Below are 12,439 nucleotides of genomic sequence, written 5' to 3'. Positions count from 1 at the left end.
AGTAAATTATTATATAGTCACATTATTTTGCTAATCTAATGTATATAAAATAGTACCTTTTTTCATGGTATTGGGGCTCGAACTCAGGTCCTACACCTTGAGCCACTCCACCAGCCCTATTTTGTGATGAGTTTTTTAGAGATATGGACTTACAAACTATTTGCTTGGGTTGGTTTCAAACCATGATCCTACTGATCTCTGCCTCCTGAGTAGCTAGGATTACCAGTGTGAGCCACCAGTGCCTGGCTTAGTACCTAATATTGATTTCATCACAGTCCCTTGATTTTTTAAAATAGAGCACCTACAACAATCTGAATAAAGTTGAATAATGCTGAATAAACAGCATCTATTTGTATTTATTGGTTATCTGACCTTATGTAAATTACATTCCAGATTTGATTTAAATACTAATTTTAAAAAGTAATTAACAATATTTTATTAAAGTTTACTTGAAAAATCTATTAGGTGATTATTATGAACTGAGCATCTTCTCAGATTTTGAGGATGCAAAGATGAGTTTTAAAATAGCCCCCAGAGGAAAGCTGGAACATTGGTTATAGAATAAAAAGAAACATATAATACAAAAGAAAGTTAAAGAAGGGAAGACATCTGCTCCTTCTCATTTTATATTAGTAACAGAAAGGTGAAATAACGAGGGAGAAGCAGATACCCCTACTCCATTATTAAATGTATGAACTCATTATGTGGTGAGTGAGTTAATGGCAGAGTTTATGTTATACACAGAGCTCTTCTGGAGTGCAAAGTACCCTTGTTTACCAACAAACAACATTTAAAATAAGTAGCTCTTATTAACCAAAAATGTAGTCTACAAGGAATAGGATTACGAACTCCAGTTTACATCAAAGCTCATAAATTTGTGACTTAAACACAAGAACAGTTGGTTTTATTATGTTTAACTGAATTGAGCTCAGGTTGGCCAATATTTTTATTGGCATAAGTTAAACTGTAAATTGTAAGGAATTTCATCATGATATTTCTATATGTGCATACACTGTAGTTTGATCATATTCACCCCCAATTGCTCCACTTTAAATTCAATAACTATTTGGTATATGAATTTCTTTGGTTTCACCTAATAGTTCCCTTTTTGGTATCTATCTTAAAAACTTTTCTAAAAAAAGGTTCTCTCAAAAACTTTTAGGAAAGAGTTTTGTAAGTGAAATAAAACAGGAATTATTATAAACACTAATTTTAAAGATTAAGCTAGATGTGAAAAGAATGGGGGGAAAGGAGAGTCCTCTGAGATCACCTGGTTCACCCTTTCAGTCCCCAATGAAACCATACTTATATCATCATTTTGAATGTGGTTTCAAAATTGTCTACTGATTCTCTTTGCACTCTTGAGTATGGTGTTCTTATCACTTTTCATTAATCATCACTTAATTATAGTTTGTCACTTCTCAGCCAAGTTTTAAATATATCTTATGAAATAGTATGAATCAATTGCTGTACTTTTTCCTGATAATCTTTATGACAATGAACATAATGCCTTATTTTTAACCTGACTGTAAATGTTATTATTTAGTAGTTTATTGCAGTCATTCTAAATTCTATACACACAATAAACACAAGCATATGCACACATGTGCCCTTCTCTGTTACTCATTTCTGACCTTTCCTCCCTCCCTCCCTCCCTTCCTCTTTCTCTTCTACCCTCCATTCCTTCTTCCCTCCCTCCCTCCCTTCCTGCCTTCCTTTCCTCCTTCATTCCTTCTAACTTTTTCCCATCCCTCTTTCCATCTGTCTTTGTCTCATATATTCAGTTACGACTGTAATACAAAATTGTACAATTTTAGATCAAGTAGAAATAATGATTCCCTTGACATTGTTTTTGGAAATATCAGCAATCCAGTGCTATTTTGATTCTTATTCTCCAAATATAATGTTAAGTTTTAACCTTGTTTGTAAATTACAAAAATCTCATGTTCTGTGAGCTTTCCAACTGATGAATTGTCATTTCCTTTTTGCCTTCATATTCTAGGTATTATATTGGTTTCTATCAAAACTCCTTTCAAGTATTGAAGCTCTGAATGAGTTTTACTGCACATAAAAGCTTATTGGAAAGCAAAATAAGTAAAAAAGGTTATAAATAACAGAGTTATAGATTTTGAACTTCCAAAGTTTTAAAGAGGTTAAGTTATAACCCATTTAATTCTATTTTTATTTTATCAGCATGAAGGAAATTGGGAACCATTACTTAGCATATATAGGGAGAAATGAAACTTGAGCAAGAGAAGAGACTAAGTCTAAATTATCGTGCAAGTGTATGCCATGTTGTGCTTTTTCAATCTGTCCTCAACCATAAGATTGATCACACTGCCTCTCAATTAGCTACTTATTTATTTATGAACTGCTAAGCCCTAAGTAACTGTAAGGCAGGGCCTAAGTTACTCAATATGATATCATTGGCACCTAGCCCAAAGTCTGACACATACTAAGTGTCTAATTAAAAAAAAAAAGGACTGGAGGTATAGCTCCAGTGGTGAGTGCTTTTGGAGCAAGTGTATGGCCCCCAGTTCAACCCCCGCCGGGGCAAAAATAAAAGAGAAAGTACTGAGTAAGTGAGTGAATGGAAAGGATATGAGAGCTCACCAGGTACAATTACAGTGAACCTAGAAAATAAACCATAACTATTGGAAAGTTTAGGAGAATTAGAATTTACATAAAATTGATTAAAAATGCAATAGATTTCTCACACTAGTTGTAGTACCTGATAAATAAAATACAAGGAAAAAGCCTGACTCCTTTCACAATTGCAAGAGAACCTATAATATGATTAAGGGAAAAATGTAACAGGGAAGGTATGAGTATTATGTGAAAAAAGACAAAAAATTGAAAATATAAGTACAAAAAAGACAAAATATATATTCTGGTTACAAGACAATATTATTAATATCCCATTCCAAAATTGTTTATAAATTTAATTCAGTTTTAGTCAGAATCCCTTATTTTGCATGGAACAAGTTAAAATCATTCTACTTAAGAATAGCAATAAATATGAGAGTTTATAAGAAATTGCCAAAAAAGAGAATTGTTAGATGGAATTTGTCTTATCAGAATAAAAAGAAATCAAAGTTACTATAATCAAAATCTTATTGTAGCAAAACACAAAGAAATCAGTGAGAATGAAATTAAGTATTCAAAATCAGATTTTAAGTGCATAGAAATTTGTCATAAGATAAAAGTGACTAGTTATTTTAGAAATAAAAGGATAAATTATACAGCAAATTGTATTGAAATGTTGATTAGCTCAGTTACAAGAAATAAAAATCAGATACTTCACTTGCAAAAAACACTGCAGATATAGTGAAGATCAAAATATAATAAGTGCAAAATTATTAAAAAAGATATTGAAAATATTTTTGACTATTAGAGTGAGAAAGCCATTGTAGATAATATGTAGTCAAACTAGGAAACAGAAAAAAATGACAAAAAAGAAAGTTAACAATAAATTATGGATGGCATAGCTCACTTTAGATAACACTAGAGACAAACAAGTGACTGAAAGATATTTATAATATATTTATAAATATATTTATTTATATTTATAATATAACTGTATACAAGAAGGTATAGGGAAAAAAGACCAATAAGAATATAAAATTATGGTGACATTTATTAGCAGGAAGGCAGAATAAGGCAACAGTATAGCAAACATTTTAACTATAATATTGGCAAAATATTAAAGACCTATCATATCCAGTAGTGGTGATAATAGAGATGAACATCATTTTTATGACTATTAGTAAAATGTGAATATTACTTTATGGTTAGTAATTTGGCAATATTGATAATTATCTTGGATAAAAGGCATTGCACACACACATATATATATATACACATATACCAAAAATAGTGTTCACTAAAGGCAAAATGAAATATGATCTATTATACAGTATTTTAATAAATTTTAGCTCTTCTAAAATATAGAAATACACATTTGAATAAATATATTGATCTAGAAAGATATTAATGTTTTCAGCACAGTGTTCCATTGTTGTTTTCATACAAGATTTGTGGAAATTCTTAAATCTATCAGAATATAGTTTATCCTGTTAGATTATATATAAAAATTTGTTCAGTAATAGGAAGTGTCAAAGTGATACCAGAGTAGATTTTCAAAAATTAACAAGTATAGTGGCATATACTTAGAAAGAAAATAAAAATAATAAAAATTTCTTAATGTCTTTGATTACAGATTTGGAATTTTTGTAATTTATTGATTGATCCCTAATACAACAACAAATACTACCAATAAGACTATAGAGTCTGCCAGTCTTTGGATTTTTGTCTTTGTTTTATTCATTTATTTGGGAGGCCAACTGGTGTTCTTTAAAAGACAGTTTAAAAATATAAGGACCACACATCCCATGAGTGGTTTTCAGAAGTGTGGTGAAAGCCCAAAGATTATAAATGCTCATTTGGAACCACTTCAATGTGAGTATTTTTTGGAGGAAGAGAAAAAATTGCATACTTTTCATTATACTATATTTTTAAATGATCCCTGAGTGAACAGTTTATTAAAATGAACTCCAAATTCTCCATTTTAATTAATATCCATGCAGCCTGACAAGACATAAATTAGATTTAGAAATGATGCAACCCTTCATGACTTTTACATTTTCTAAATCTTTGATGCTTTTATGCATAAAATAAATGCTTCAAAGCTGCTAAAATTTTTGTAAAATGAGGGTGTCATATTGAGTCGTAGTAAATGATCAAACACATTTAAAGACCTTAAAAGTGAAAAAATAGGAATTAGTACCTCTGAATGCAGAAGCATGTGCCCTTTTCTTGTCATGGGATCTTAAATTAAAACTGAAATATTTTCATTAACATAAGATTGTCTTTCATCATTCACTTCAAAAGGGAGAGAATATAAATGAGCACAGAAGTAGAAACAACCATTTTTTAAAAATTTATGCCAGTTTTGACAACTGGCAGTTTTGCAAAAAGAACTATAACTAAGGAAATCCCAGAAATAAATTCAGACTCATAAGCCACCTGCAGAAAATAACAAATTAGTTTACAGAATATAGATCTCTAAGTAAGTCTCAAATTCTCTCCAGCCAATATGGCTACTGTGTGGTAGTCAACATGGAAAATTTGTAGAAAAAGTACTCCTTATCCAAGATACTCTAGGACATGTGTTGAAAATTATTCTGATAATTATACATGTCTAGGACCACTGAGAGGTGAATATGTCCCTGTATTTAAGTAATTCACATATTGTACAACTGTAAGTGATGCTTTCAGAAGTTTACTCCAGACTAACGTGGTGGCCAAAACCATTCATTCTATCAGTTCCTGAAGCTATCTGGGGAACCAAATCATGCCCTGGTCAACCAATGTTAAAATATTTATATTAAACCCAATGTATTTTAATCAGAGGCATTCTTACCTACCCATGTAGCTGCAATTTGCAGTCCAGGATCTATATGAAGTTTACTTTCATATCTCTATATTACTTAGCACAATTTCCAGTGTCATCATTACATTTGTCCAAAAATAACGAGAAATGTTAAACTTCAAAATACATTGTTTCTGGGAATAAATTATTCCTATAGTTCAAATTTTCACTATCAAACTGAATTACATAACTTTTAATAGGATCCTGCTATTCTAATACCACCTGTAAGATAACAAGAGTAAAAGCAGTTTTCTAAAAGCATGTCATACCTTGTGAGATCATACCTCTATCAACCATAATGTTCTTTGTCACTAACACTGACATGAACTTATGCTTCTGACAGGTGAAGTCATATAATCTTTTCCCAGAATTGCATTGATGGCATCTTTCTTAGCATTCCTTTTGTACCTGACCTGGAATTCTGAGTAGCAGTTATAGGATTTTATTGTATTGGCTTGTTTCTATTAATAAATAATCTTTACACAACCTACCAGAGTTCAAGTTCACTAGGATGAAGTACTCAGATTTCTGTCCTATACATCTAACATATATGTCATATATGTGTACCATTTATATTACACAAAGGGAAAAGGGTTTGTCTTGCTTACCACTTTACTTCCAGGTCCCAGGATCCTGTTTAACACAGAGTGGGCACTTAGTAAATAGTTGTTGAACAAATGGTGATGAGTAATAAATATTTACTGAATAACTAATAACCAAGTTTATTTTCTGAAACATGAGACTTCAGTTAGCCAAAGTATTTTATTACTAAGAGAATTAAATAGTTTTAAAATTAAAAATAAATATAAATCTCATCAGCCTCCTGCTGAGTAGAGCAAGATAACAAGCTTCTTGAATAGGTAAGGTGATATTTGTTATCTGATATTGGAAGAAAATCTGGTTTCACATAACTTTTACTATTCAGTTGTGGTTTCCACGGTATACCTATATGTAGTAAATCCAGACATGATTTTACATTGCATCAAGTATCCATTCCTCAATAATCTTATCTACACTATTTTTAAAATTTTATTTCTTTTTCTTATGCTATTTTTCTTTTTTCTAGATCAAGTGTTTTAGAGTGCCAATGATTTCCCTACAATTCAACACTGGATTTAATAATCCAGAAAGCATGTTATAAGGTAGAGAGTAGATTTTTCTACTTAATGTGCTTCTATCAATGAACCCACAATTATACTGCTTCCCCTTCCCTTTTCTTTCCTTCCCTTTGTCCCCTTCCTTTTCTTCCTCTCCTCTCCTCCTTTCATTGATATTATTCTTCCTTCATTCTTTTTTTCTTTTCCCTTCCCCCCCTTATCCGCAAACATAAAATTTACTTACACTGCATTTGTGATCTGAATGGTTTTGGCACTTAACCAAGTTAAGTACCAGGTTTAGGGCACAGAACACATAAATTTGAATCTTGAATTCAGCACTAATCATTAAAGTAATTGTTAAGTTCCTAAAAATCTCCATTCCCCAGTTTTCCCATATGCAAAATGGAAAAATAACAGTATCTAGGCTTTACTCTCCCTTCATGCTTGATTGATGATTTGACTAGGTATGACCTTCTAGGTTGAGTACTTGTCATCAGAACTTTGAAGACATTTTCCCCAGTCTTTTAGCATGGCTGATAAGAAATCTCTTGGCTCTCTCATTCTCTTGTCTTGATCATAATTTGCTCCATCAGAATACTCGATGCTCAATAATTTAGAGTCCTCTATTTTTGGCATGCTGAAAGTATATTTATATTTATTTATTTTGACTAGAAGACTTTTTCCTTTAATGCCATAAATTGAAACTTAGTAGACAGATAAGCTCAATATGGGTAATGTTCAGTTTTACTCTATTCACTATTGTAAGCCCAGTGTACTGCATTGCGTTGAGCACACAGCAGATATTAAGTAAATATTTGTTGAATAAATAAATGAATGATCTTTCCCAAATCCAAAAGATATTTAATAACATACAATCCAAAGATTTCACTCTACAAAACTTAAAACCACTTTAACAATGATAAAGAATACAAGAGTCACAGTGATTCCACAGAATATCTGTTATTATGTCCTTCTTTCCAGCTAAAATATTAAGTGCCAGGTTCTTTGCACAAATTTTCTTTCTCAGTCTTGAAACAATCTGGAAATTAAAATGAAAAATGAGGACTCTGCCTCAAAGATTTACCTGAAATCATTGTATAAGGTAATGATAGAACTGAAATTAGAATTTAAACCTGATAGTAAAGTCCAGGATTCTCATTTGATACCTGCCATATGTAAATTAGTATCTATACATTGCATTCGAACTCAGTCTTCCACATCACTCCATGGCAGTCATTTATCATATGTGATCATCATTTTCTCAGGATAACAAAAGACATTTTTTAGTTTTCTATCATTTATTCTCTCCCTTCTTTTAGACCTCCACCTTCATTCTTACACTCCCAAATAAATTTGATCACCTTTATACATAATATAAAATGTTATGTTAACTTGTTTACTGATTGAATAAATGTGAAACATTTTCTTTTATTGCCCAGACAAGTGTGTGCTTGTACAGAACAGAATTAAATTTAAAAAGAGTATTGCTTATTAGGTATCCTGAAACACTCTATGCATGGAAGATTCACATAATGATCAATTATAACCTTTTAGCTTCAAAATCATTTTAGCTGTCCATTTTTGAATGTGTAATTATCTTGGAGCTTCATCTCTTAGTTATTTGGTTCTCAAATTTGTATAATTACGGTCAGTATTTTGTTAGAAAATTAAACCAAAAATCTAGAAGCATAAGAAAAATTACTCATTCATTACCACAACCACAAAATATATTACTAAAATTATTTTAAAGTCCTATATTTTAAAAAGTAAGTATATTTGAATATTTTAATTTAGGAAACTGAATGCTACACTGTATGATGTTTGATTCAGGGAAATTTTTTAATAAAAAAGTTATTTTCCTTGTGAATTTGAAGATATAATTTCCTAGTCAAAGCTTACTATAGGTTACTTTTTCAGAACAGCTGAATGACAGTTTTTCAACTCTTTATGCAAACCTGATTGCAGCTAGATTTTCTCAACATTACAATGAAGTCAAATCAAGCTGAAGAAATTTAAACCAACTTGTCAAGATCCCGTGGAGTCTCCTGGAGAATGAAACACATGATCCATTACCATAGCTTTTGGTGACAACAGAAGGATCAGCTTTCATAGTTCAACAAGATAAAAATCAATATAGTATCTCTCTTTCATCCTCTTGATGGAAACTAATGAGGAAACAAGGGTTTGCCTCTGAATAAAATATAAGAAATAATAGCCTTCAATTTAGTAAATCTCCAAATACACGACTTTGAAGATGCATTTTAGAAACCATTATGACACCAAATTCTTACAAACAAAACTGGTTTGTTTTGAAAAGAATCTTCAAAAGGAAGAAAATGTGATTTATACAGTTTATCATGTTGACATCAATTTTATGCAACTAAATAGTATAAGAATGAAAAGTTCAGTTACTTTAAAAATTAAGACATAAACTCTCATATCAGGCCCTAAATGATAATTACAAGAGAAGCACATAGATTTATTTCTTAATATGTGTTTGTGCACTGGCCAGACTACTCCACAATGCCTATTTTATTATGATTAAATAAAATTTTGTTTCAATTTTAACTGTATAACATGCTCACTCACTCATACATATGGCAAAAAAGAGTATAAGGAATTTACATTTAGAATTTCTTTCTTGAAAACTATTAAGAAAGACCAGTGAAGCAATCATCGAGTCATTTTATGTTTAATTCAAATCTTAGATGTATTGAATGTGAAAATTTGAAGCAATCATAAGCAATCGTCTGTTCTCCTTTTCTTAGTTGAAACTGTGTCCAAAGAGGTTAAAGAGCCTTGACACATAGGATCATCAGAGAGGGTTGATGAGAGTTCTGAAGTCAGTAAAAAATGCTATAATGCAACTACCCCCAAACAAAACATTTTTATTTAAAACAAAACATCTCTTTGGATGGACAATATGCTCTTAACTAAGCAGTTTTCCTATTTGATTGAAAGAGAAACTTACATATCTAATGATAGAAGAGTATGCAGGTTGTTACTTCAGAATACAACTAGGTAAATCTGATGTCACTTTTGAAATACCATGGATTATGCTTTCTTCTTAAATATCTTCTTTAAAATTGTATGATATAGTCAAAGAAATAACCCATTAGGATGCAACATATACAAGGAATAATTTTTCCAGTAGTCTATTTGTCCTCCTACAGAACATGTAAGATTCTAAGGAAAAGGGTAAATAAAATTGTTAATATTGAAAAACAAAACAAAACCTCCACTAAATGTCAATTTTTTTTCTAGCAAGGCTAATATTACTAAGACTTTATTCTAATCTCCACTTTTGAAAGAAAATACAGTTTTCCATCTACTGGTAACAGCAAAACAATTCACCTTAGCTATGCACTAAAATTATAGTAATAATTCATTTTAGCAATGGTGCAATTACAAAGCCATGTTTCTATATTTATAGTGATTGCGCTTCACCAGAGCCCTAAATGGGAATACATAACATAGTAATAAAATTCTAAATGCACATTTTTCAAAACAAGTTTCAGGATATGGGTAGTATATCTCAGACTTTTATAGTGCCTATACCTTAATAAACATAACTTCTTTCACTCTCTGTTCCATCACAAGATCCAGGTGATACACTTGAGTGTTTCCTTTTCCTATCACAATGATTTCAAAGTTTTATTAAAAGGCCAGTCTTATTCCTGTTAGACTGGAGAGGCTTGTGATTAGTAATGTCACACATACATGAACCAAGGTATTCATATCACTATACATTTTTAAAATCATTAGTGAACAGCCAATTGAAAATTTAAAACAAACCTATTAAAACAGTTCCAATAAAAAACACAGGTTTATTTCTGACTTAAATATCACACATTTTCAACTTTGATAGAGATTTTGGCCAAATTTATAATATTTCTTATAAAACCCTGGTTTATTCCAGAAAGTTAGCAAAAACTGATTATAAGGAAAAAGCAACATTGGTATATAGAAGAGTATCATGTTCTTTAACAAGAAGTTTCTGAAATAACTTTGTCCTTAAAATGCAGAATCATCCAGAAAGTTCACCCATGGCACTCATTCCCTTAAGTTAGTCACAACGTCATTTCTGTTCTCCTTCACCCCTCCTAGTAACTGAACCTTTATTAGTTTATACTCTGCTTGAAATTAAAAACAAGAGAATTAAGGTCCATGCTTTAGAAATAGGCTAATTTCATGCTGAGAGTGAATGCCTAGTTAGCAAATAAAATGATGGTAAATATTACATGTTTACCAGGAAATACAAATTACTAAACTTAGAACAATGTTTAAAAGAAAGAAAAATAAGGGGAGAAAGAGGTAAATATCCCTCCAAAGAAAATAAACAGTTCTAAGTCCTTGAATTTACTCACCAATTTCCCAAATGTAGGGTCAGTAGTAAGAACATCAACCTCACCCCTCTACTTTGACTCCACTGAAGCAAAGGGGAGAGGAGAAAAGATTTGCAAGAACCCATCAGGATCGTCTTTTCTGCTAGTGCTGCCCTAGCTCAATTTCCAAGCCAGGAGTTTGCCTCACACCTCAACAGCAGCAGAGTGAGTGGAAGGGAATGTGGAAAAGCAATACACCTCCTCACCAGCCAGGTAGGATGCGACTCCCAGCAGAACTGAGCGGTAGAGCCAATCATACAGAAGGGATGCTGACATAAATTATCTTTAAAGCAGTTGGGCCAATCGGTGCTCCAAAGAGGCGGGGCTTCCCATATGAGAAACCAAGCCCAGTAGGGAAAAGGGCTCCGTTTTTCTAAAAGAAAAATAAACCTTTTCTCCCTCTCAGCCAGGGAGAAACGTTTGAGTGGTCTTGACAGACTCACTCCCCAGGGATAGACTGCCTCCCTCTTTTCCCCCTGGCATCCCTCCTGTTTATTCTGGGGCCACACAGCCTCTTTCCTCCGGGGTACTATTCTGAATCTGCCTTCCAAGAGACCCTGGGGAACTAAGGCAGTGCCTAATTAGTTTTCCCCAGGCTGGTGAGGATTCTGTTAATTTTGGTCAATTATCGTTTGTTAATTTTGAAGGTGGAGAGATGTCTCATTTCCCTCTGCAGACCTCCTACCTGACATAATGCCCGCTCTCTCGGGAGATGTTGAACACAGATTGAATGAATAAGTGAGCAGGGTCCGCACATTCTCCATCAGCGTGTTTCCTTCGCCCACCCCCTTCTACCGCCTTTCTAGTGAGAGGATTTGCAGTCTCCATCTCTCATCAGGTTCCAAAAAATGACGTTAATGGAGAATGGCAGTCACACACTATCACGCCTTACAAACACAGAAACAAACTCCAATTGTGAAAAGGTCCTCTTAGCCAGAGGCGTTGTAGACATATTACTTGGGAGATCCTTGTTTTCCTCTCCCTTCCTAGTTGCCTCTGTGTGCTTTGAGCTCCAGTGTTTGGTGCCTAACTTCAGAGGCTCTGCTTTGAGTGCGCAGAAGAGCCCAAGAGTTGCCATGGCAACCAGAAAGCCACTGGCAGCTGGAACAACTGTACTGCAAAAACGGTGGTGGTGGAGAAACAGGCTCTGTGCCCAGCCATCTTCTGCCTTTACACAGCCTTGCTAAATCCCTGCTTCCCGCGGTCATTGCCTGAGGTTGGGGGTCTTTGGCTGTATCATTAATCACTCCACAACCACTTGGAATTAGTCAGATTCAGGGCTGAACTGAAATTTACCGCCTAGTTACTTGAGAAAATTGTTCCATGCAAACAGTTCAAGCAAGAAGTAACCTTGTTTGTGTATGGCGGTAAGAAAACTGTTGCTGCATTACCCATTGAAATCACTTAAAGGAATTGGATGGGGTTAACAAGGCTACAGATTTTTTTCCTGCCCAGAATAACAGATGGCATTGCAGTGCTGAGATTTTCTCTCCCCTCTTTGATTCTTCATCCTTTTAGTTTCTTCT

At 33.0% G+C, this 12,439-nt stretch overlaps 1 protein-coding gene across 2 annotated transcripts in view; it reads right to left on the bottom strand.

Moving 5' to 3' along the window:
* Gabrg1 (gamma-aminobutyric acid type A receptor subunit gamma1) overlaps positions 1-11,173 on the bottom strand; it is a 65,264-nt gene extending 54,091 nt beyond the window's left edge. The window contains exons 1-2 of one of the 2 annotated variants that reach the window (XM_074042329.1): positions 10,896-11,012; positions 9,500-9,714 (exon numbers count right to left, since the gene is read on the bottom strand). Coding sequence is in view for 1 of the 2 variants with exons in the window: in XM_074042328.1 (XP_073898429.1) it covers positions 10,896-10,999 (104 nt within the window). In the remaining variant the exon portion in view is untranslated. Of the gene's footprint in view, positions 1-9,499; positions 9,715-10,895 lie in introns of both variants that reach the window. The other variant, XM_074042328.1, reaches the window with a different exon arrangement.
* Positions 11,174-12,439: the final 1,266 nt, after the last annotated feature.

This window comes from Castor canadensis, chromosome 9 (genome assembly GCF_047511655.1).
Source record: "Castor canadensis chromosome 9, mCasCan1.hap1v2, whole genome shotgun sequence".
NCBI classification, from domain to species: Eukaryota; Metazoa; Chordata; class Mammalia; order Rodentia; family Castoridae; genus Castor; species Castor canadensis.
Note: the sequence above shows the minus strand (reverse complement) of the source record. Positions and strands in the feature narration are given on the sequence as shown.